At 41.5% G+C, this 27233-nt stretch overlaps 1 protein-coding gene across 2 annotated transcripts in view; it reads right to left on the bottom strand.

The window, feature by feature from the left end:
- EPB41L4B (erythrocyte membrane protein band 4.1 like 4B) overlaps positions 1 to 27233 on the bottom strand; it is a 165237-nt gene that overhangs the window by 46965 nt on the left and 91039 nt on the right. Inside the window, exons 16-18 of one of the 2 annotated variants that reach the window (XM_059477000.1) lie at positions 22070 to 22251; positions 16445 to 16560; positions 6887 to 7000 (exon numbers count right to left, since the gene is read on the bottom strand). In XM_059477000.1, coding sequence (XP_059332983.1) covers positions 6887 to 7000; positions 16445 to 16560; positions 22070 to 22251 — 412 coding nt within the window. Of the gene's footprint in view, positions 1 to 6874; positions 7001 to 16444; positions 16561 to 22069; positions 22252 to 27233 lie in introns of both variants that reach the window. The other variant, XM_059476991.1, reaches the window with a different exon arrangement.

Below are 27233 nucleotides of genomic sequence, written 5' to 3' on the forward strand. Positions count from 1 at the left end.
TTCTGTGATTTTTGCCAGTGGGGCACTGTGCAAGGCAGTCTTTGTTCTTCATGCCTCAAGCAAGCACCATGGGGAGCTAGTGCCATTGTGTCTCTCCTCCTACACAAGGGGAATTGCTGTGGCTCTCACCTCTACTGATCCAAAATGGGAGCACCCTGGATAAGCAAAAAAACTGCATGAAGAATCAGATCACTGCAGCCCAGGGGGAGTGCCAGGTTCTCATCTGAGAAAGATAAGGATCTAGAAGGCTCATAGGAAACATATGATGGCCCTTTTTCAGCAATTTCACAAAGTTCTCAGTTGCAGAAAGGAGGGGAGAGCAACACAGCTTTCACATGTTTGGAGATCTTCAAAGTCAAGGAAGGAATGACTCTCACCACAGTGGGCCTGGAAGTACTTCTCTATCTTGGCTCTTTCTGAATCTATAATGATGGTAAGGAGCCCTGAATCATATTTGATTTTTCAGCTCTTTATCAACAATTTAATCTTTTGTCAGCCATGCCAAATGTTGGCTGATCTCATTAGATAATACAGGCTAAGGAACATGTCATCAGGAAGAATGTTCTGCCAAGGTAAACCTACCTTGGTGATTTAATATGTCAAATGTAACTTCTCAGGCAGAAAAGCATGATGTTTATGTCTCTTGGGAACAGACTACTCTGGTTTTTTCCCCCTTGAACAAGGCCTGGCACCATGGGCTATGGTGAGGCTCTTACACATCAAGGCAATTAACAGTACTTGTCTCATCATGTCCTGGCAGAGTCTCAGAGAGGAGACAGAGCTGACATATCCACAGCTCTGGGAGTCTTGTGACACCACTGCCACATTTGCCTCCACTATCCCAGGGAATAAACTGAAGATCTCATCAATTCCCATATTCTGTTTATATAAATCTTCACTCCCCTTCTGCATCTCCAGCAAGGCTCCCACATAATTTCCTCAGTTCCTTCCCTGATTTTGAAGTATCATTATTGACACTCTTCTAATGAGCTGCCATGTACCATATATTCATCACACACAATCAAAATCTTGTCTTTTTATACCTGTGGAACCATGAAATTCCTGTAGCCTCACTTTTTAAGTTGAGCAAACCTGTTTCGACATAGCAACTGAACACAGAGAATTTGAAGCTGCGCCATTTTTAAATTCCATTGTTATGAACAATTATAACTGATGCTATGTTGCACTTGCTGCTGTTCCAGCTGAGAGTCCCAGAGCAGTTGCTTCTTTTTACCTAGCCTGAAACTTGACAGTGAGGTTATTGCTCATCCAAGTGGGTGACTAACAGCAACAGCTTTAGCAAGGAAGGCACAGTGTACATAAGGAGCTGTGGAAGCTTCCCCCACAGCCTGAACACCTCAGCTGTGACCTGTTATGCTCACATAATTTCAGTTCTGATCTCTGTGCGAAGACTGTCAAATTGTGCAGTAGCTCAGTGCTGTGAATAAGGACGGATGGAGAGAGGGAGGAAAGGAGGAGAGGGAAGCAAACAGCAACTAATTCATGATGGAAGGAGCCTGAAATGTTGGAAAAGCTGATCCTTTCAGGGTACTTAAGTCAACATCTAGTGAAAGCTGAGAATTCCTCTGGGTATCCAGAAGGATTTGTTTAAGTCCTATAATAAGAAAGATCACATATGATTATAAATCCTCAAGTGTCTTCCCCTCACCTACTCTATTTTCATTCATGACCTGATTAGGATTTGAATCCAGACCTCCTTAAGTGAATAAAGCTCCAAAGACCCAGCTTGCATAAAGATGGGGAATTTTTTCCAGAAATATATGGCAAAAGCATCTGGACTTTGAAGATGACAAGTTCTTACATTTGGCTCTTTCCTTAAAGGAGGCAGAACACTAAAAGAGACAAAGAATTGTCAAAAATGTATCCATGAGAGACTGGTACTGTGGATCGCCTCACTTCTGCACCTTTTCTACCATAAATAATGCATAGATGCCAGACTCATTTACATTGCAGCCATGGCTTGCATCCATGTAGAGAGCACAGGATGACACCAGTATCCTGCATGGCCTGAGGTATTTTCTGTACCACAGACCTGTCCTTTCCTCAAGACATCTCTAAACAGCACAGACTACATGCACTTACTCACATATTTGCAGAACTTAAAGCAAAATTACATGATATTCGGCCTTGTTTCTAGGAAAGAGAGAAAAAAAGAGACAGATGGCTATCGACTTGGCCTAAAAATTTGCATGTGTATAGGCTTGTCAAGAGAGTTAGAGTGTGAAAGGAGTTAGAGGACTGAACGTCCCTTTGTTCAGCCTAAATGTCCCTTTGTTTACTGAGAATGAAGGCAGGGGAATCAATGGCTTGAGAACCCAAACCTGGCTGATTGAAGATACCTCTCCCGGCCAAGAGTTTCCATTGGGGTTGAAAAGGGAGAAATAAATGGGATTTTGTACGCTCTTTTGTAAGGACCCTGCAGCTCCAAACCACCTTTTCTCACCACTTTTTTTTTTTTTTTTCTCAGCAAACAACCCATAATGTAGCTCAGTAGTAATGTCACCTCTATTTGTCTTCTATAAACTGCACTGCAAAAATGTACCTGCAGAATGAGCTTGGCCTTCCCGTGTCTGCAGACAAGAGGAAGATGTGAGTGATGCAAAAATCAGCTGCAGTAGAAATCTGTGAGAAAAGGGATCCTTCCCTGTGCTAACCTGCTGGACACACATCAACCCAAGGATTTAGGAAAGCCTGGATAACAGGTGCAGAATACAGACACCACTTGTGGATGACAAACTGCTCGAACACTGCCTGCCAAAATAAAAAGCCCTGCTGAGATAGCTGTACATTTGCTCAGGACCCAGTGCTTAATTTTAAGGATAATTAGGGTTTGTCCAAAGCCAAAATGGATAAAAATAGCAACTGAAACCTTCAAGTATCTTTCCTTCATCACTTGGGCCATGAACTTTTTGGCCAAAGGGACTCTTTGTTTGATACCAGCAAGTTACGTTTGCTCAATCACAGCATTTCAGCACTGACTCATGCAAGCTGCAAAGGGGTTTTAAATGCTAGGGAGAGCTGGTCTTTTGTATTCTGACAGCTCCTTACTGCAGCTTTATACGAGTACCTCTCAAATGAAGAGCCTGGAATATATGCAAAAAAAAAAAAAAAAAAAAAAAAAAAAAAAAAAAAGACATGTCAGTTGCTTCACAGTGTTTAGGGCTCCCCTGGAGCTTAATTATGTGGGAACTGTGACATGTAGTCTGTCAGCTAAAAGGTAGCAGATCCCTGTGGCACAGTTTGAGAGGTGTGTTATGAAACATTACTCATTTGCTCTCGCCCTACAGGTAAGTATGACATGCTCTGTGCAAGCCACAGGTTCCCACAGCTGCATGGGGGTTCCTCACGTTTCTCATCTGTGATGTCCATGGCAGTGAGCTCCTCGATCCAGCTTCCAGCATACCTGCGCACACTGCAGTTTGGTTCTACATTTAGATGAGTGGCACATAAATATTCCCATCTTCACCACATTAAGAAAACCAATCATCACTCATGTTAGTTTTCTGCTGCTCTATAAATCTAAACCAGAAGCAGGGCTAAGTGATCAGCACCATAACCTTACAAATTTTCTGTCTCTAACTCAGGGCTATAACTGTGGGAGATGTATTGTCCCCTAGGAATGTGATAAGCTCTTTGGCACAATTCTGAAATGAAAAAGCACAGAGATCATATTCCAGGATATATTTTCAAATGTCTAGCAACATTTCCCCTGGTTTCATTTTTTAAATCATAAGCACTGGAATTTCTAAGGCTCTGTCTTGTGTTGGTGCCTAGCTGCCTTAAAAAAAAAGTAAACTACAAAAAATTTCTGTCCCAACTTATATTTTCCATTTGCAAACATTTACTCAATTCTCTGAATTTACAAGGAACAGCTTCTTCTTCTACTACACGCAGGAGGTGCTTTCATATACTTGTCACATCCTGATGTTAGTAGCATATGGTATTGAAAATATTCCTACTGCTTGAAGGGAGAGCTGTTACAAATACTTCAAGCAACAGTTTGTTAATTTTGGATGTGATCCTACAGTGCACCAATATTTTTCTCATGCTTTTAAACCTAACCATATAATGAAGATGCCCCATGAAGTTTCAAAAAGAATGAGTTAGACCATAGATTTTTTGGGGACCTTAGAACATTTCCTTTCAAACACCAATGTGTATAAGACAGAGTGTTTCTTTCTTCTTCCTTTTATAAACTAGAGGAGCAAATTCTCCTTTTTTCCCCTTTTTTTTCTATTTTTTTGTGCTATCATGAAATATGGGATTAACTGTGCTCTACATGAGGAAAAGTAAGGCTGCCTTGCTTTACAACTCGAGGAATATAAGCTGTGCCTTACAGATCCTAGGTATACCTCTTGCTCTGGCTGCCTAGTAAATTGAAATATGACAGTACAAAAAAGAAGAGATGAGAAATCGGAGTGTTAAGAATAAGGCCAGAAGGCAAGACTTCTCAGGGATATAATATGGAACTGGCATCAAAAGATAGAATTGGGCAGAGGATAACATCATTAGTCCTCCAGATATACTGAGCAGCAATATATGTCACATGGGGTCAAAGAGGGGCAGGATCACAGCCCTGGGGGAATATATGGAGTAAAGTAGTTGTCTTCCATGAAGAAAATTATTCCTTATCTGCTCCCTCAAAAGGATGCTGTGTCTCTCAGCACTGTAATTCCACCCCAGCTCACTTTTCCCAGAAGATGACTGAACTGCCACTGGGAAATGGCTTAGCTAGTGGTATTCAGCTAATTGTCTGGAGGGCGGGGGGCAGGTAGAGAAGACAACTGGGTGGATTTATGGTATCTAATACCATAAAGGTGTTTGTCAGGTCCTCCTGTAGCAGCCTTCCCTTCTCCCGCCTTCCAGAAGATAAATGTTGTGTTTCCACTGGCACCTTCACCATGACCATTTTTCCTACCCTTCTCAGTGCTTGTGTAGCCACAGCTTCTTACTGGAACAGCTGATCACTGCCTGGGCTCTGCCTGCTTATTTTGCAATGTATCAGATATTTTATAATTGACAGGAAGGGAGCTCAAATGCAAAAGAACTCATCTCTAGTTACACAGGCAATTTTGTGGCTAAGCAGGCAGTTGAATGAGGATTTCTAAGATTAAGATGTCTTCCTATTTTACTGGCTATAAATCTTAAGCCACACTTTGTTAGCACTGAAATTTTCAGGGATTTCAAACTGAACCTTATGCCATTATTTTCCCACAATATTTGCTATGCTGCAACAGTCTTCTTTACCTTCCTTCCCCTGAAATAAGATTTTTTTCATTAAGGCCAAGCCCACAGATATCTACTTAATCCAATTTGATTTTTAAAGCCTTGTGAAAAACAACACAGGCAAGAAGGAAAAGAGGAATGCTCAATTTGCTGTGAAAATTATTTACAACACAACAACAGCTAAAGAATATGGTTATGGCAGGAAAAGCAACCCAGGATGCTTTCTCTTGGAAAGCCTCAGACTGAAAAATTAAGGCAGAGCAGGTCAATTGAGAGATGCATACGTTAAGCACATTTCCTATCTTGCCCTAATAATGTATTCTGAATGCAGCAGCACACACTGCTTTCAGCCTTTAACTAGCCAGTCAAACATGACCATTAAGCATATTCAGGAGGAAATACAAATATGAGAAGTATACCATGACATCCTGTAGAAAAAACACAGGAAAAACAGAAGGTAAACCCAAGGGCAGAAATATGCTGCATAAAACACAGTTGATACAACACAGAGTTCAGAGAGGTGAGAGAACTGCTTTAAGCAAAAATGAAAAGACAAAAGAATCACCCAAACAACTCCTTCCTCCTTTTATGCTGCCAGATTTATGGTTTCTGCTATTGAAATCTAAGGCAGTGAGAATAACAAAATTTTGATGCTTACTTAAATCTATCTAGACCAGATGTAATACAGCTCTCAAGTGAAAGATCTGCCAGGGAACAACAAATACACAAAGCTGATTGTTAACCAAGTCCTTTGCAGGGCAAGTTGACCTGGTACATTATTGTGAAAAGAAACAAAGCAATGGAAATACCAACATAATTTGTATTCAAAGAGAATAGTGTGCTCAACTATACCACAGGAACTTGGGATAACATTATAAAAATCTTTTACCTCTATTTTCCTTCCTAAAACTTTGTATTTGGTTTTATTTTTTGGCACTGATGACATTATTTTTTGTCCACAAATTTCAATTAAGAAGAATCCCACATTTTAGGTTTCAGCCTCTGACTGGGAAAATAACTTTTTACAGTCATGCTATTTAGCATCAGTTTTCAGTGGTATGGCATTATTAAAAGAGTATTTTTGAAACAGGATGAATCTAATGTAAACATTAACCAAGCAGTGAAAATAGAAGCTTAAAATTTAGTTAAAAGCACACGAACAAGTAGGAAAGCAAAAGACTAGCTAATATTTCACACTCAGGTATCTAAAGATCATCCCCTGAAATAAGGCTTGAATTTGGATACATAGATATTATCATTAGAACAATCTTAAACCCAGTTTCCATGAGTAGTGGGTAGCCTCAGCAAACTCCAGAGGTTACTCTTTCTAAGCTATAAACTAAACTAAAAGCTAGAGTGACAAAACAGAGATTTCCTGAGGCCATCTTTCCTATTTTCTCAGCCTCTCCTGGCTGTATTAATCATGTCAGTTAGGATAAATTTCCTACTTCCACCATATCAATCATTTTGAGTTACCTGAAGAAACTGCAGAGCAGCTGGAGAACGCTATGTGAATGTGCATACTTGACTAAAAATTACATGCTTCCTCAGGAGGAATGATGGGATTTTGGAGAACTGGTGAAAGCTATGCAACAACTAAAAAAACAAAGTATTAAACTCAGATTACCTGGGCACCTACTCTAAAAGCAGCTTCCACTTGAGCTTTGAGGATGTTGCACTTCAAATGGTCAGGTACAGATGAAGGTGACACAGGCGCATGAAGAGGTTTTTCTGATACCTTCTTGTCTTCAACCTGAATTTATTAAAAAAGCAGTGACGTACATTAGAAAGATAAGTTCATAAAATTATCAAAGGTTAAATTTTTACTTGTAATAACTTGATTCAGCAATATTGGCTAAAACTTCCATATTCATACTCTGAAAGATATATCTTAGAAGATTTCGAAATGTTTAATGACTTGATACTATGTTCAAGACAAGAATAGCCCCAGGGAAGCCTGAGTAATAGAAGCAAAAAAATGATGTGGAATGAAGATACACTAAAAAAGCCCAGCCAGGCCCTGGAGTGGTTGTGCAAACCTGTGATCAGACCAAGGAAACAAAACATTGTCTCAAAATATCCCACAGAAGGCAGAAGAGAAAACAGCACAATTATAGTGAACACTGGCTTTTTACACCACCCTTAAAGTGCAAAGCTTTGCAAGTTTAACCAGAGAAATGTGAAGGAATCTTCACTTAATTGCAAGCCAAGCAAAATCTCCTTCATCAGAAGGAAAAGGAAAATCAAGGAACTTTAAACATTGCTCATGCTGCTTCCACCTGATATCAATCCTTTACCTACGCAGTGATCTGAACCAGAAATTTTGGCCTCGGGGTAGCTAGTGTAGTGCTCTGGTCAAACATGACCTAAAGGTTCTGTGCCTTGAACACAACTATGTCCAGCAGAAATGCCACATTAATAAACTTCTCATGCAGAAAAGGAAAACAAAAAGACAATGTAAGAATAATGTATCAACAAAGAGAGTATGGTGAGACCAGGATTGTAAACAAGAACTCTTAAACAATGCAACTGCAATATGGCACATATTTTTAGAGAATAATTGGGCTATGGCATAACAGCCATTGCAAACTTTCCTATTCTTCCTGGAAGTGACATCTGAATTAGAGATGAGTAACAGCCCAGATTGTGCATTCATTTTCTGCTCTCCTGGCTGAGAAGGGTGAGTGGTTGTATACACCCAGACAGAGCAGATATATAATGCTGCCATTCAGATTTCAGCCACAACAGGTATAATGAATCAGTACACCAGGTCCAGTGATCCTCAAGGTTCACCTCTGCCAAGTATTTCAAGACAGAACCAATAATTTTTTTTGCTAGTGAAATTACCATGTGATTAGCCCTTTAACTTCAAAATCTGTCTCCTTTATCCTTCCTTCTGTCCTCCCCCTTGGCATGCCACTGGCTGATGGTAACTACAATCTTACAGACTCTTTCCTCGAGCAAGCACCGACAAATGGGAATATAAAGATTTGGGGAACACTTTCTGCAAGTGGAGCAAGTCACAAAAGCAATTGTGTTGCCTGAGGAAAATGTTCAGCAAACACTGGGGAGGGAAAGAGCCAGACCTTAGCAGAACTCTGTTGAGACTGCAAGATATTTATGTGTAAGCAAAGTTGGTCTAGCAGCCTTCTGCATCCAAAATTCCATAGCTGCCAGGTATGATTTTGAATAACTGTCTGTTAAAGGACTGCTCGTCATGAGATTTTTTTTTTCTCTGCCAAATTTCTAATAATTCTTACATGTTTATTTGTCAAGCTACATTTACTTTTTTTAGAGGAAGATATATTTGGACTTCCCATTCTCCTCAGTCTCCTCCTAAGGGAAAAAGAAACTACATAAAATGAAAAGTGACAGTGTCTAGCTGGAGCAACTTATGGAACTGCAGTCATCTATTCAGTCTTGATTAAAATAGTAGTTCAGCAAGCATATGGAATAAAACCAATGCACTAAACCCAAACATGAAATATTTGATTGCCATAGGTGTCTTTTCTAGGATACTTGTGAAGATGAGAAGGGGAGATAATCAAAAGCACAAAATTATTTGTAAAGAAAGCACAGCTTTTACTTCACTGATATTCTTGGTAGACAAAGTGAACCCATTTCAAAAAGGCTGTTACCACTGCCAACGCCCATGTGTATTGATTTCTAACAGCTGAAAAAACAACACATTAAACAGTGGCATTTCTAAAGGCCATGCAAAATCTCACCTTTGTTTTGAACACTGTATACTAATTAAATAACATTTCAGTCAAGCAATAATAGACAATGGTATTTTACTTGCTGTACCAAGGCAATTGAGGCTTGTTCAGGAGACAAGTTTGTTTCATAACAAGAAATGTTCCCAAGTCCCATCCCTCTGGTGGGTTATTCAGGTGGATATAGATGTTTTTCAGTTCTATTGTTCTTCTTCCACTGCCCAATTTTCCCACATTGACCAAGAGGAAGATAAAAACTCCCAGGGCTGCCCTATAGCTGGGAATCCTCAAAAGATCTAAATCTCCTGCTGTATTCAGTATTGTGCAGATGACTCCATTTAACGGAGACCCCCAGTGTGAGATCTGATGTGCAAGTCCCACACTGAGATTCTTGAGAGGTCCAAATACCGATGGTGGCTGACCTGGCTGAAAGAGAAAGCTGCTGCTAGAAGGTGCACACTTCTCATAAGCCAGTGCTGGGTATTCAGTTCTGCTTTAGTCCTGGTTTGGGTGACACTTTAAGGGTTCACCTTCAGGCAAGCAAAACTTGCTTTGCTTGCACTGCATCAGGAGCAGCAGCACCTTTAGCGACTGGTCAGACATGAAGAGCAGACACTGCTGCAATTGCTGCTCGGCCTCGTCCTGCTCAGCAGCCGCTGAGCCAGCAGCCAAAGGCCACCGTGTCCCCCTGCCCCAGTGGAAATGTCAACTGCACACAAACCACACACGGGGCACGGCAATACTTGGCCTGACCCAGGCCTTCTTCAGCTTCTGAACACATGTCAAAGGCTTCTTTGCCTGCCTGCCTTGGCAGCGGCAGTCTTTTCTGCCACAGAAAAGCACATCCTGAATCATTGCTGAATTCTGCTCTCCCACAGCTGATTAGCTGAGACTGTTACACACAGAGTCAGCGGCGCTGAGGATCCAGATGAAAAGTAAACTTTAATCACAGAACAAAGCAGCATCTCCTTATTGCAGACTACTAGCTCTTCTAAGCATCTATATAAGCTCCTATTTTTCCCTAATGCCACTAATCTTTACATATAAGCTCCTTCATCTCCCTGTTTAACTCCTAAAGTATAACTGTCATCAAGAATATAAAAGAAAATATTTCACGGCTACAAAAGTGCCTGCAGAATCTTCTGTGATTCATTTCACTAGTTTGTAAGAAAATCAAAGATCTAAAACCTGTCTGCATTAGGAATCTCCACAGAGTATTGCTACAAGAATGAAAGCTGTATTCTACTTTATTTTGCTGTATAATAAATAAATTTTATATTTCCAGAATCCACACTGCTCGCAGCATAAAGAGAGCAGCTATTCATCTATTGAGCCAGGCTGGCAGTTATTAACAGTTTGTTTTAATTTATACACTCAGAGTATTGTATTTGGAAATTATTACAATGCTAAGCATGATAGGATGTTAATGAAACTTCTTATTTTATAATTTTTTATGACACAATTCAAAAGAATCTTAGATGCCCCTTTCAAGTGAAAGTCCTAGAGTCAAACTGGCATTTGAAAGAGAGAATATTCTTGCTTAGAATTGCAATTTAAACTCATCATAAAAGGTTTAGAAATTAAGAAAAAACCCATTAGGATTCCTGATAAATCTCCAGTTTTCCATGTCCAATTCTGCTGATCTCAATAACAGCAATGTGTTTACATTTTTTTCACCACCAATGCAGAATTTTATTTTTCCATGGAAATAGAACACTGGAAAATTGCATTTAAATGGAAAAAGTCAAACAAGCTCAGATATATACACATATAAAATTAGAGGCATTTTTTCTTTTTGTAACTGAAGTCTTACATTTGCTTTTTCTCCTCCCAAACATTTACTTTGAATTCAATTACATTTGCTGATACTAGAACTGAAGGCAGATTTGTAGAGTGTCAGATAATGATGACACTGACTTTGGTTTGCAAAGCTAAGTGAATATTAAGTACACATACAGAATATAAAAATAGCTACAAGAAACATAGCGATACCACTCCTGTAGATAACATTTCCAAGCTCTGCTTTAAAAGGTTCATGCTTTGTTCTGCATCAAACTTTGTACCAAAGGCAAGATTCATGATCTTGTGCCTCTGTGAATTTATTGATAGCCTCTTCTTAGACAAACAACATGTTTAAAACATGTATTTGACTGGAGATAACTGAAGAATGGAATGAATATTTTCTTTAGGAATGCAGGTCTATTTTTGTCACTAGTCATCACTACTAGTGGGAGGTAAAATTTTAACAAAGACAACACAAATATATAGGTTCTGAAAACACATTAGCTAACTGAGATTTCCTGGGACTCAACTACATCTGCAAATGTGCATGGAAATCTGCAAACACTTTTGCCCCTTTTTCACAACAAAATTTATTGCTTTTAACCATGTGACAACTAACACCAATTATGAACAGATACCACAATGATAAGACCTGTACAATTATGTGTTACTCTTATTTGAGGTAAATTTTACAAGCAGAAACTGCATGTTCTTCATTAGAAAAAAAAGTACAGTTGAAAAAACAAAAACAAACCCCTCATTACACTGTCAGACACAGAATATTTTCCTGAGGTTAGCTATTACTTGGTCTAATGAAAAATATAACTCCCAATAAGTCTTGTTATGCTTATATCCTTGGGGTAAACTTCTTTAATTCTTGGTATAAAATTTATTTTATAAAATGCTATTGCTCAATGTTAATAAATCCTACTTCTGTCACTGCTAGCAACATGACAGTCTCAGAGGACCATGGCAGCCTTTTTTCCTGGATATACCCTCTGATGCACCACACAGAAGAGTCTCAGGTACATCACAAAGGTGAGTTTCATTTGGTGACTTTTCTTAAACTAAAAATGATTTCTGAAACCTCAGTGGCTTTGGACATTGCTGTTATGCAGGAAGCAGGTAGTTCCACAGATTTTTGCAGGTGGTGTCATTTGGAAGCAGACAATCTGTGTAACAGGGCAGTCCTATAACATACTTTTGCCCTGCTAGCAAAAGGCCATAAGTTCTGAGCAGAGTTTGCAAAGATGTTAAGGCTCATCTGGCTAGCTCTCTCTGAACCTTTCTCAATCTGCCTGCAGCTTTGTTCTACTAAGTTTAGCTGTAGCAGCAATAATTTTATATAAAAAACACCAGTGTTCTTTGTAGAATAAGGTATTTAGGACTCTAACACAATCATGTAGTTTAAAACAATGTAGGGCTGATATGAAAACAGGGGCTTTGAGAAGGGAAGACACAGGACATGGTCTAGAAGAGTGCTGATATGGAGTGGTAGGGCAAAGGGCACAGTCTGGCACTGGGGACCCAAGACTGCAAAGAATTCATCAATGGCCAGTTAAAGTGCAGACCTGAACCTGGACAAAATTGGGTTTAGGGGCAATAAAGAGAGCGAAGACATAATATATAGCATATATATGTAAAAGCCACCATGTAGAGTAAATTCAGGTGTAATGCAAAGATGTAGACCATTGAAGAAAGAGCAAAATGCAAAAGCTTATTTGAAAACATACAAAAGGACCCAAAGTATATTGTAGACTTTCATTATATAGACTCCTATTATATTGAAAACATGAACATGCCTGGATAGAACATTGGAACAGGCTGCCCAGGGAAGTGTTTGAGTCACCATCCCATGAGGTATTTAAAAGACATGTGGATGTGGCACTGAGGGACATGGTTTAGTGTTGGACTTGGCATTGCTGGCTTAACAGATGGACACAATGGTCTGAAAGGTCTTTTGGAACCTAAATGTTTCCATGATTCTATGACCATCATAATTCCCCCTCTGACCCCATCAAAATGAAATCACCAACCTTAGGACCCATAGGTGAAGTGAAAGGGTGAGCTTGACATCAGGAAAAGAGGTAGAAACAATTTGAAATGTATTATTATTCCTAATTTTTATGCCATAATTACAGCTGAGCTAATAATTACTAGACTCCTGAGATTTCAGAAATGCTAACAATACACTCTTGGCTTCACATCATAAACACACACACACACACACACACACACACACACACACACACACAAAGCAACAGGGGATGGGAGAATATATTTTTCTAATGAAAGGCTTCCAAGAAGAAAATCAGAAATACATTCACAGCTACAATACTTGAGATTGTCTGTCTTGGAGATAAAGGAGTCTGCTAGCACCAAAGGGCATTGCAAAACAAGTTGAATCAGACTTTCATCATTCAGAAGGTGGACAGACACGCACACCATACCAAACAGCTCTGGAAAAGAGTTTGGACACATCCATTCATCATTCCCATGAGACAAAGTTTGCTGTAGCAGACAATCAAATTAATTAACTGCAGAATCTAATTTACCCAATTTCTTGCTAATTCTCCTATGGGTCGATTATTAAGCCTGACAAATTCCAGCCTGAAAGCACTTTGCTTGAAAAAAATAACAATTATCAACAAGAAGGGAGGGAGTGAAAACTGGGACTCCACAACAGTTGTGGGAATCATATCCTTTTTTTAAATCAGAAATAGAGTAAATGAAACAGCTTTTGAATGAAAAAGTAAATGAAAAAGCTTCAGTGGTTTTATTTAAGCATAATATTTTGGAGGATGCAAGAGTAGGCCATAAAAGCACTTAGTAGACCAGAAATCAATGGAGTGGTGCAGGAGAGGAGTTAAAACTTCATTTTTTTGCCAGAAACTAGACACATTGAACACTCATTAAAACCTGTTTGCTGCTGGACTGAGTAGCTAGCTAACTACCATAACCAAAGGAACTTTGAAGGCCTCACTCTCAGTTAAAAATTCTTGTCGCATTTTGGAGTTGTTCAACCTGGTCTAACCTGCCTTGTTGCCTTTCTGCTGGGCAGTGCTCTATGGCATTTCAGCCCAATATTTGCAGCATGTCTCTCTCTTTCACTGGAGAAGTCATCTGATGAGGCAATTCCAGGCTCTGCTCAGAGCTCAGAGACCTGTGGTTTGTTTGTTCTAGCTTTGTGAGCTCTGTATACACATTTCACCAGAATCTAGGTCAGACAATGGTGCTTGAAGAAACCACAAACGAAAGGCCAAAAGAACTTCAGAATGATTTGTTGGTCACACCCCATAGCTCGTAATGTAGGGCTGGATCACTGAAATGCTTTCCAGTGGTGACTCTGGGCCAGTTTCAAGAGTATGTACAATTTTCAGATTGCTAAAACCAGTAATTTTAATAAATTTTGAAGGGCTGGCCTCTTTTGCATTCACATGGTAGCTGCTGTTCATGGGAATGCTGCCCAGTTCTTAAACCCAAACCCTCTATGACTGCCAGGGGAAGGTTTTCATTAGACAGCCTATGTCTCTAGTCTTGCCTTTTGCTGAGTTTCTGCCAGAAACAGAAGCATTTAGCAGCTCTTGGTGCTCATTACAAGACTTTTTCATCAGCTAAACTTTGACTGATGGCAGACTCATCACAGCAGACACAGGCTGCATTTACTGTGCAGCTGCATTTATTGTGAAGCTCTGACTTGTTATGATACTGGGTTCTGCTAATTAGTCCTTAAATAAATAATCCATCTGACTGTGGACAAGATTCTAGAGCTGTGAGGACAAGCCAAAGAAAACCTTTAATTATAAAAGAGCTGAGTCCTCCCTCCACAGACTTGCAGTGAATATGAATGAGCAAGAGGATCAGAGATCAGGCAGAAGCTGCAGGTACAATATTTGGATTACTTTCACAGTATGGTGGGATACAGGACCAAAGTGTTTTAAGCTTTCAGTTTAAGAAAACAGAACATAAATCTACTCATTTTGAAATCACAGGATCACATCTTTGAACCTTTTGCACAGCACAAGTCAGATTGGTTTGCCCAATTGTGCACTGTGGTCAATGTGGAGGGAGTCCTCTCACATCTTCACTTTGGCCCTTTAAATATGACAAACTCAGCTCTCAGTGAGCTCAGTAGTGTAGGACAGTCCTTTAAAGCATGTTTTGGACATTACATCCGAGTGAATGTTCTCTGCCGGGGTTCAGATAGAGCATCAGTAGTCACATCTGAACTACACCAGTCCATCCTCTCACAGGACCTGGGTATTCATTGGATGAGTCAGTGATGGAGAATTTTCCTTTTGCAAACTATGTCAGTGCCTAACAAGCTTTGCCTATAAAAAGCTGCACTTATTACCAGTTGAGAATATTTCTAGAAGATGAACTTGAGAAATGCACATAGGAATGAAAGGTGACTACTTTCCCATTTCATCCCAGTTTGTTGACTTTATGATTTATCTTTTTAATTCCCACTTGAGCCAGATAAAATTAGAACCCCTCACAGGTGAAAACCAAATAGATTTGGGAGAAAGTCAAAAATATTCCACCTTCCTCTATTCATTGAGAGATCTCCAAAAATCATGACACAGGTAATTACCTCATGACTACATTAATAAGGCATAAGGACTGCAGTCCATAGCTGAACTACACCACAATCCTATGACAAACACTGAACATGGTTCAAGGAAGTCTTAATGATAATAAATCCCGTCCATTAAAGAATAAATTCAATTAACTGTAATGTTGAAAAAAAATTCCAGTATTTAATTGTCTCATTAGAAACACCTGGCTCACTGATTTTTAGCCTTGACTTCCATCTCCTGGAATCTCTCATCCAGAGAAAAGAAAGATTCTGCTATATAGATGTACAGTCCCTTTGTGCTTGTATTTTTGGTACACTTGGTCATGTTTCCTTGGATTTTAATTTCCCTAACACTTTTGGAAGCAATATCAATAACAAAAGGCTGTTTGCAAAACCAAGTTAAAATAATTTAGTTGAGTTCTTCCTCAAGCTGACGAAAAACTCTCAAAACACCACTTTTCTTTTAAAAGGTCTGTACTGAGTCACTGAGGGCCAGGACCCACCTCTTTTGAAGACAGTGGCAATTCTCTCATTGATTTCACAGGGTCCAGCTCAGGACCTGTGTGGTTGCAAACCAGAGATCCTGGTCCAGATTCAGATCAAGGGATCCCAGTTCAGGCACAGTGGATTTATCCTCACATGGATATGAGGAGCCACTGATTTGCTGATCTCTGGCAGAAACAGCAGGACATGGCTGTTTGGCCACCCCTGCAAAAACTGTCTCATAAAACACCCACTAACATCAGATGCCAGGGGGAGTTTATGGCATAACACGGACTCCTCATGTAGAAAAACAAGATTTTTTTTATCACTTAAAGTGTTGTTATTTTTTTACAGCTCTGGGCTGCCTAGATGACTAACTCTTCACAACTAAACTAAAACTATAGCATAACATTGTTGCAGCAGCTTCTGAAATTTTAAAAGGCAAAGCTGATTGAAATGCTAAATCTAAAAATCAAATCCCAGTCCCATAAGAAGATGGTGAGAGGTGATTAAAAAGCAAGCCAGTTGAAGATGAATGTTGATTTGAATTGGAAGTGAAAAAGCAGCAGCTTTTGAATATGAAGTGACAAAGGTGCTCTGGCATGTATATGTAAAAGTATATATGTATATGCTATACCTTGTTCATGCTGACGTGCAGGGCTGGCCATGGTCCAACTACCTTCACACTCTCCGTTTCTATTTTCTTCAGATGAGAAGTTTCATCATAAAGAAGGGGAAGTCCTGAGCTCAGTTCTAAAAGGATGCCCAAAAGAAAGAAAGAAAAAGAGACAGTCTGAAGGGAGGCTACAGAAGAACTTCAGAGCAAGACACTCAACTGAATTTGAAGAGACGGTGGTTGGCAAAGCATCTTCTCTGTAAGACCCTCTAAAATGTTTCATAATTATGCCTGTCAGGTCATTTTGCCTTCTTCTATTTAGCAAACAATTCCTCCCCCTCCTCCTTCTCACCCATCCTTTCATTTCAGCAGAGCTTTTGCCAGCTTTGGGCTAGATATTTCTCTCCTTACCTCCCCACTGCCTCTACCCCCTCTATATTCTAAAACTTAGTTGACACCAGAGGGATTATTTATGCAGCCAAGGTGCCACTCTCAAAACATGTGATGTGTAAAGAGATCAGAGTATAGCTTTTGGCTTCTCTCAGACATCTTTATTTATATGCCAGCCTCTTTAAGACTGTTGTCAGGAATTTGCTGTGCTTTGTCAACAGAGATTTTGAACAAGCCACTGACACATAAAGACAAGGAAAAAATACTTTTTCAGACAGCCCTAAAAGATCTCTGTCATCATCTTGGGGATGCTGTGGCATATATATATATATATATATATATATATATATATATTTGCAAGTACTCTGAGAAAAAAAAACCTTCATAATGTGATGATTTAGTGAATTTCTGTGTCCTCCCATATTTCTTCTTGCCATGGATTCCAGATAATAACAGTTGGGAACAATCCAGTTCTGTAGAGTCTGATTCAAAGCCTACTGAAATCAATAAAAACCTTGCACTGACTGCAGTTTGGTTTGGATCAGGTTCTTAAGCTGTCCTAAGAATATTAAATATTACTCACTCGAGATCTAATTCTACAGCTGTTTAAATATACATTAAGGGCTTTGCTAACTAGAGACAAATTGCTAAAGCCAGCTTAGAGGGATATAAGCGAAAAGCTGTTTTTTTGGTGTTAGCGAAACATTATCAGACCCTGAGGTAATAATGTCCTAGAAAGGGTTACAATATCATCATTGAACTCCTCTTGGTGGTCTTTCATCACAAGTTAGTGTTGCCAGAGTTCAGCATTTCTCACATCACAGCTGCTTCTGTGCATATGAGACAGTGAAACTGGGAATAAATTAACACAGCCATAAAATCAGACATGATGATGGGCAGTTTTTTTTAAGAAACAAAATAATTCTAATTTCCTCCTAAGAAAGAAAATAAAGGGGAGGAAGTGCCTTATTTAAATTATTCAAGTTTGCTATTATTTTAGACTGATTTTTAAGCTGGGTGGTTTTATTTTTTTGATTGTTTAAAAGGAGAGCTCTGGAACGCAAGCAGGCCAGTTTAGCTTTTTAAACCAACCTCAAAAACAAACAAAAGAAAAGGCAAAAAATTAATTTCTACAAAAGGCATAAATTTCCTGAGTCAGCATTAAGTCTTGGCAAACCCAGGCTTTCATTCCAAGGAAGGATCTGGCAGCACTGTGGTTTTTCAAAGTGCTGTTTTCAGCTTGAAACTCAGTCTGTGTTAGACCATTCTCTGCTCAGGATTATGCAAGGTCTTTTGTAGCGAGCTGCTCAGGAGTGAAGGATGCCTTTTTTTGAAGTGATAACCTGCAAGCTCAGCCCAGAGTTCAAGAGGCAACCTGGGTCCCCTCTTCCCATTCCTCATTTTCTGTCATAAAAATTCTGTGAGCTGCACTGCATACGTATTGGCATCTGCTCCCAGTGATAGCCCCAGCTGCTGCTGGCGAGTCTGCTCATGTGCACCTGGAAATCCATGCACAACCTTACCATGCCAATTAGGCTCAGCAAGCAGCTCACCTTCTCTTCCCTGTGAGGCTGACTGCTGTTGCATAGAGTTCTGCTGTTGCTGGGGTTCTGGGATATGCTGGGGGAAGATGTGCTGCACCACAAGATGTGATGTTAGCTTTGAGGTGAGGTGTAGCATTGCGAGTACAAGGATCAGGCTGAATGCAGGAAAACAACATCTTCTGCTGAGCTGCCTTCATAAACACACACGTCAGATTTGTTTCACTGGATTTCACTTCCTCCAGTAATTGAAGCAGACAAATTACTTGGAATGTGAAAAATCAGGCAGATCTGGCCCGAGTTTGTTTTCTGTTTGTTTCTGTGACAAAGTCCTGAGCTGTGTGTTTGCTGGGAAACATGCACTAGCATTTAAAGGAACCCTGGCTGGGTACATTGTTGTTTCCCTCCCTCCTGCCTGTGTCCCACTAATTGCACTGGACTTTTGGAATTTCTCAGAATAGATGTAAGTGGAAGAAAGGCATATGCTTTCTCCCTCTCAGCCTGATGCTGGGTACATATCAGTGGGTCACTCCATGTTCCACTTCAGATGAATCCAAAACCATCTCAGAGCTCAGTGATGAGTCCAGTCCATAGCAACTGGAACAAGTCACAAAACACCTGTGGTCCCATGGAAAAGCACAAGGTAGGTTAAGTGCTGGTGTTACCTCTGTCAGCCTTAGAGGGAAGTTTCTGCTAGGACAGTGTATTTACCCCATGAGATCTTTTTGCTCTTCAGGCATTTCCACTTAAGATATTTTGGTCACAAGCACCCTCTTTCCTGAGAGCATCCCCATTTTAGTGACCACTTACTTCCTAGAAACACTTTCCCAGCACTGGCCTTTCCACACAGCCTGGAGCCAGACATCAGTCCCCCATGTCCTCACGTTCCTGAGGCAGACTGCTGATAGTGTTTCCTCTCCGCCTGATTTTTTCTTGGCCCACACACTGTGCCATGTCCTGCATAAACAGCCAATGGCCAGCATGCTCCTAACCATTTCAGTACATGCACTGTGAACCTTTCCCACAGGCTCTCTACAAGAGTTTTCTCAGCTGAAATAGCCTGAGCAGCATTTTAATGAAACCATTAAAAACAAACCAACCCTAGTCCCTGGAGCACCAACCTTGAAAAGTCACTTAAACCCATCACCCCAAGCAGCAAATGAGTAAGTCGGATTCTGTTTTAAGGGAAGTGCTCCTACCCAGACTGCCACTGCTCTCACAGCATGAACATGCCAGATATAACCGTGGACTGGCTTCTCAAGGTAAATCAGCTTTGCACCTCCAGCCGAATGCACAGGTGCCACAGAGGATCAGCAATGGGTTGCAGTGGGGCAGCACAGCAGCATTAAGACACCCAGCACACGGCATGCACAGCTGCCTGAACAGCTCAGCTGGGAGCAGTCAGCACAGCTGCACCACAGCCTCCCCCTGGAGGTGTCCCATCCCTTTCCACTCCCTTAGAGAAACTGGGAATTGGCATTTGGTGCTACTGGCATTAAGCAAGAACCAGCACTGATTCTCTTCTTCTGCATCAAATAGTGTGGAGCAGTCTTCAGCAGACCAAGTGAAGAGAAAGGTGAATCTGTCTCCAGCAACAGGTGCCATACACACCCTGGCTTCTGAAGTCCCCTTCAGAGCATGGCAGCTGCCAGGCAGGCCAGGGACACTGCTCCCCACCACCAGGGCCAGTTTGAGGGAGAGGGCTCACTCTCCCCATATCTGGGGAAGGACATGGAGCCTCCCAGGCCCCAGTTTCATCTCACTGAGCACAAAGAGAACTGCTTCTGATGTTTGCCCTTGTGCTCTTCTAGGCTTTTCCTAAGGTTGTTTCTGCAATAAGGAGAAGCAGGAGAGCTGTGTGACCTGAGAGGAGACAGAGTGCTGGAATAAACACCCTGTGCCAAGTGGTTTTTGCTGTTTCTTTAATTACCTCCTGTCCCGCAGGTGGGCCCACGGCAGTGGGGAGCTGGAGACCAGCAGCACTGCGGGGACAGAAGTGGGGCACCGGGAGGGGAACCTGACACGGAGCTGGGGGCTGGATGGGAGCCCCGAGGAGGGAGCCGGGGAAAGCAGGGCCGGCAGTGCCTTCTGGCTCGGGACGCTCAACAGCAGCAGCATAGCTGGCTCTCAATGAATTTCCTGGCATGCTTCAGCTCTAATTTGGGAAAGGAAAATATGGGCTGGCACACCCCCCAGAAAGGTCACCGCCTCCCACGGTGCCAGGCTGATAGCCGGGAGAGGTTTTCCAGCACAGCCGTGCCAGCATCCCCCCAGCGCCCAGCCCGGCGTGCGGGGCGGCCCCGGGAGCGCCGGGCCGAGGCCCAGCCCGCACAGGGCCGGGGCTGCCCCACTCCGGCACAGCCCGCACAGGGCCGGGGCTGCCCCACTCCGGCACAGCCCGCACAGGGCCGGGGCTGCCCCACACCGGCACAGCCCGCACAGGGCGGGGACAGCCCGCACAGGGCCGGGGCTGCCCCACACCGGCACAGCCCGCACAGGGCGGGCTGTCCTGTCCTGTGCCGCACAGGGCCGGGGCTGCCCCACACCGGCACAGCCCGCATTCCCCTCCTGAGGGGTGCCGGTGGCTGCACAGCAGGGCCGAGATGCAAATACCTCAAAACTATCGCACTCTCTTGGGGAAAGAAAATGTTTCTGATCTTCCAAACAAAGTCTGGTTAAAGTGCCTGTCCAGATAGATGCCTATGCGATACTGCTGAGGTAGGACTGCTTACGGTCAGGGTCACCCAGTACAGTCATAGAACCTGGTTTCAGGAATTTGAAAGTTATCAGATTAACTGACCAGGGTGAACGATTCCACAATGGATAGCTATCTCAGGGTCATTTACAGTTATGAAAGCCAAAACTGGGCAAGGAAAGAACTCATCATTTCCTAGAGACAAGGAATATAATAGATCATATTTTGTTTTGCCCATCATCTGACATTCTTACACAGCTTCAGCATCTGACACACTGCAGAGTGCAGAGATTGTAAATCTAGAAGGCAATGCTCAATGACAGGGATGTTTCTCTTCCAGTTCCTGTGTAAAATATTTGGCCAAGCTCTGTACGCTTAAAAGTGCCTGTACACGCTCAGCAGCAGAGACTTCCACCCAAACTCCCCCAGACTGCATCAGGAGTGAATAGGCTTCTCTCCTTGTTGCTTTTTACAAGCCAAAAATTTCTCCACTAAGGAAGCAAGAATATTCCAGTCTTGGTTGCTAAAGCTTGCGATTATTCCAAATACCCAAACTAAGAGCAAGATGCTGTATGTCCAGGGCTCCAAAATTTCTGCTGCCTGTGCCCAGACATGAAAACAAGATCCAAACAATGAGGGCTGAGGGCCAGCTGGACAGATCAGCAAAAGACAATAGCAGATGAGGGTAAGTTTGTGAAACTATACAAACAAATAGTAACAATGAAAAAGGAGCCTGTGCCAAAAAGTGGTTAGAGAGGCAGTATGTGTGACTAATGGGGTATTTGTTCAGCTATGGAACACCCACCTAACACCAAATCCCACAGCCCTGCAGCAAACCAAGGAAATTGCAAATCTTGTCTCGTTTGTTTATGCTACAAAGCTAGCAAATAATAACAGGAAGCACATTCTTCAAGGAGCAAAACTGAAATGCACACTGTTTTCCTTTCCTTTGCCTCCTTGCCTGAGACAGACCTGAAAGCAGCAGAGTCACTGAAATAACAATCACTGCAGTGGACTTACTGGTTGGATTTGGAACTGCAGAAACAATGTCCTTGGTTTCAGGAGTAAGGGCACCGTAATTGGCGTGGTGGTGGTGATGCCGATGGTGGTGGTGGTGCCTTGCAGCCATTTTTGTGGTGTATGGAGTCCCACCATTCTCCTCAATGTTGAACGGATGCAGATCGCTGTTGTTCAACGGATAGCTACAAAATAAATCCAGTTCAAATTAGAGCAGTAAACAGTAGCACCAATTGTACTTTTGGAGAGACAGAGTGGAAACTTTCTTGGGAAAAATTGCTCAGCATTTTTGTAAATAAAATATGTTTTTTTTATCCCAAATCTTTACAGTTTTCTATCTCCACAAGATTTACGTGATGAGAAAAAAGGATGCCTCTGCTTGTTTGTATGACTTTAAGATCAGAACTATTTTTGATTTTACACAGTACATAATCTCTGCTAGAATCTTTCCTGGGAAAGGAAAATTATCAAGCAGAAAACAACAACTCTTTTAAAGTGAAATTGTCCAAAGAGCAGACCAAGGAACAGTCTCAGAGTAAGACTACATTTCTGAGAATGTTCAGGTCTCTACATTTTTGATGCAAAATAGCTATAAAAAAATTCTGACTTAGGGAAAAAATTGGGAAATAAAACATTTTACAGATAACAACATACAAAATAGCACTTGGTCAAGAAGGAATTGTACTGGTGCTGGTATAACTAGTTTGGGTCTTGGTGGGGGGTTTTCATGTGTTTAGTCAGGAGATTAACTATCATCAATCTGCAATAGCTGGCAAACGGGGACACATTGACTTTTTAAGTCATCATCTCTAACTGAAACGTGACAAATTACAGTGCTGCTTTTCTTCATTAGCTTTAACTGATACTGTTTCAGTTTATTGTTTGAAATTACAATGAATTTCTAGAAGTGATATTTTCTCTCCATTCCAGCAACCAAAAAAGATTGAGATAATTCTACACAGATATTGCAAACTATTTGAATGTGCTTTCCTCAGAAGAGTGCTTAAAAATTTTATAAGGTTTTAACTTATTCTCTTGTAGTGCATTAGACAGTAGTTGCAGTAAATCAATCCATTTCAACAAAAGATGAATCCCCTGCCTATTTGAAATATGCTAAAGAAATTATATCTGCAGCTGCATGGGTTTTCAGTTTGCTTTTATTAATAACAGCAGCCAAAAAACCTGACAACATGAAATGAAGGCAAACCAAATAATTAAAGGAACAATGAATAAATTATACCTAAGATAGTTGCTACATATGTTTTCTGCAGATTACTCAGTGATTCAAAGCAAAATTAACCAGTCATCTGGTAAATAAACACATCTGTATAATTTCCAAAGTTCTACTGAAACACACAGTTTGGTACATCATTAATAACCACTGTCTTCTTAGTAACAACTTCAGACGACATGAGGTTTCTGACTGGGTACTAATTGAATAATACTTTTATGCTGGTTACTTTTTGAAAGCAGGAGGTGGGGAATGTTGTGTATATTAATCTTGGCAGGTTCCCAGCATGAAGCAACCACTGCCAATAAAGGCACTTCTGATGGCTTTTTTGCCTTAAGGAAACAATAGAAATAGGTGTCTGATACACAGGGAATAGCTTTTGTGAGCTCAAATAATGCAGGACTGGTCTGTCTTTTCAAACTGCACTATATTTTTACTGCTATAATCACATCAAGCAAGTGCCTACAGGGGGAAAATGGCACAGGCTAATGAGATTGCACACTAATTGTAGCAGCTCTCCTGCACTTTCCCTTCAAGGGCCTTGGATTGGCGTGACATTTTTTGACTGAGAAGATAGGTGGTTTTGTTCACATGGTTAAAACTCTACTGGGAAATGAGTTTAGGGATGGAGCCTCAGCACATTTTTTTTTTTTTCCATCTGATTAATTTTTTTCAGGACACAAAGTCCTACATGTAGGGATTTTCATTTCACCCACTGGCAGGTTGGTTTAGCAGATTTTCAATTGGTCTTTTCAAAATTAATCACACCAAATCCTTACACGGACTCCTCATACTGCTATGGTCCCAAGGTGTCTTCCATGCTGAAATGAGAAGAAGCTGAGCACTGAATGAGCCAACTGAATTGACCTCTGGCACGAGGGCAAATGTGCACCAAATCCTCTAGATGTATTTCTTGACTGTCCAGAGAGGAGAGTAACATGTAAAATGTAAAATGCAGGGACAGCATTACATCAAAGAAGTAAAGAGCTAGCCCAGCAAAGCTGATGTTCAGCTATGCTCTGAAATCCTTGAGAACAGCAGGTCACAAAGCTGCAGACAGGGTGTCACTACCCAGGCAGTGCTCTCCAATGTGAAATCCCACGTTCAGACTGCCGGCCATGTAAAAGCGTGTGGTCACCTGCACTCTTCCAGGGCTGGCAGCAACTGACAGATGGCAAGGCAAGCTTATCTCAGAGTCAGCCAACTCTTGCATGTCCAATGCATATGAGGCTGGGCATTGGCACAGATACCCTCACTGCCAAGGAGTTACTGAACAATCAGAAACAACAGGCCTTGCAGCAGCCCCAGAGCCTGCCAACTAGAAAATCTGACAGTACCCAAACAAAAATATCATAAGTAGTCCAAATCCCTTTTCTATGTGCTCTCTCACACATATTTTAGGGGGATATTAGGTATCTTAGTGTAGTTTCTACAAGGTGACATCATTACTATCTCATATCAGGTGTTTCACTTTTCTGTTCTTCCACTGCCTAAAGATAGACACTTGACACTTTTCCACTCAATGCATCCTTTTGTTGCTAACTTTGCCTTCTATTGGTTGCTTCTATCTGGCTTACCTGAATAGAAAACATGCTCATGTATCCTTCCCAGTCTATTGATGTAAATAAATCACTACTTTCAGTGAACCAACTTTTTAACCACATGCTGAAGTGTTCATACTCCTGACCTCCAGGAATTTGTACTTGTTCCCCAGACATTAACTAATGCTCTCAGATTATGTGCATTATGTGGACAGGTAGTAGTTTTCATCCTTTCTTTTGCACCTGCATTCTGGCCATCCTAGTATGCCAATGTCACACCTTTGGTTTACTTTTTAAACATCATTCAGCTGTCCTGCAGATTTCCTTTTCTCTGCTGTGATTTACTTGTGTGGCTTTCTCAACAAGTTCCAGCTGTTTCCTATACAGACAGCTCCTGTCCTTCAAGAAAAATGAGGCAGAGCCCTACAGGCAAGTGTGCAAAGGAAGCAAACATTTCTTTCTTCTTTGTCCCTCAGTCAGGAAAAAGCCTCCTGAGGATTCAGTTTCTGCAGGCTGAACCTTCAAAAATGCCACTCAGTGTTCACAAGAAGGTTAGTGCTGCCTTTAGCCTCAAATTCACATTAATTACTTCCTTCTGACCAAAAAGGCAGCACATCAAGGAACAAGGCAAATAACACATATCTTCTAACTTCCTTTCCTATTTTACAGTTTTCATTTACATCACTAGTCCTGTCTCAATTTTACCCTCCTGACACTTTACCCAAAAAGCTGTTTTCAGTTGACATTCTTAGATTTCATGTGCTGCAGTCACCTACTCTTTACCAAACTGTATCTCTAGTACAGAATCCACATACACAACAGTGTTAAGAGGACATAGGAAAATAAGGAACAGAAAACTTTTTGAAGGCCTTCAAAACCAAAGTATGTGGGCCTGTGTTACCTGAACTGAACCTCCAACACTCTCACTAGCAAAGACTCCATGACCCTCCTGTGCAATCAATTTCAGTGTCTCAACATGTCTACACTTATTTCTTTGTTTATTCTGTCTCTTTTACTGCAATTTAAGCCACTATTTTATCTCCCATCCATCACAGACACAGTAAGAAGGTTATTTCTTGCCACAGAAGCCTGTGTTTTTGAAAATGGCCCTTTACACCTCCCCTCTGGATCTGTAGAGCTCTGAATTCCTCAGTTGCCCCTCACAGGTTGCACATTATATGCAGGTCTGAGACATCTTGCCATCCCTGTCCACCCAGCTGCCCCCTGCTCTGCTTCCAACATGTGGTGCTAAGAACTGGACACCCCATTCCACCTGAGGCCTTACAAACATGTTTCAAAGAGGAAGGGTTGCTTCCCATGTCCTACAGGATCTACTCTTGTTTACACAATGGAACATGACATTTTTTTAATATAGTCTGGGATTGTTGACTCATGTCTAACATATGATGTTCAAGAATATCAGGTCCTTTCCAAAACTGGCCAGGTTTCCAGCCCCACAACCTCAGCTGTGACACATTACTCTTACCCAACAGCAAAAACATTCCTCCTGAGCTGTGCCCTAATCCTTCTGATGTGCTAAGATCAGTAGCTAATCAGGATTTTTCTCTCATCCATGACAGGCCCGGTATGCAAGGACTCCCATTTTGGTGTAACCCATGAGTGACAAGGGTTTTTTTAAAAAACGTGATTGCCTTTCCATGCCATCCTCCCAGCTACCAGCCTCAGTCTCCTGGTGTAGCTCTGCAGAAACATCTTGCACCTGTGTCCCAGAGCAAGCTTATTCCTGCACCCTGCCCATGCCCCTCTTTCCCCACTCTTCCTTTAGCCTCTTCCACCTGTCTGAAGTTACACTTGGAGAGCAATGGTGGGGCTTTCTTCTCTCCTCTCCATGGGTAGGCTGGAGAGGCAAGAGCAGAAAGCAGGCTCAAACTATCATGCCTTGTGGATGACTCTAAGAGTTTAGACCTTTCCTACCACAGCTGAACAGTGGCTTAAGAAGATCCCAGGCTTCCAGGTCTGGTTGTGATAAATAACCTTCAACAATTACCACACCCACCTCTATTTGCTTTGAACATTCCTCCTGCACCAAACCACTGCTATTTTCCAGTATTTAAAAATCCTCAAACTTTCCACAAACATCTTCAGAACTGCTCTCAGTCCTCCCCATCTGTAGCTCGGAGCAAGCCTGGTGGTGATTTGCATGGGTTTTGGCAGCAAAAATTCACACTGCTGGCATTGTACTGAATGTGCTGGGAGATGTATCACCCATCGCCGTGTCATTACAATGCCTTCTCCAACATCAAAATGGGCTTTAGATGTGCTCCCAAATGGCAGCCAGGGGAAGTGTTGCAGTGCCTGTTAACATATATGTGTATTAATGTGTATGTAATGAAAGCAGCCACTGCGTGTGAAATTTCAGTGTGCAGCCAGGGGG

Source organism: Ammospiza nelsoni, chromosome 1 (assembly GCF_027579445.1).
Source record: "Ammospiza nelsoni isolate bAmmNel1 chromosome 1, bAmmNel1.pri, whole genome shotgun sequence".
NCBI lineage: Eukaryota > Metazoa > Chordata > Aves > Passeriformes > Passerellidae > Ammospiza > Ammospiza nelsoni.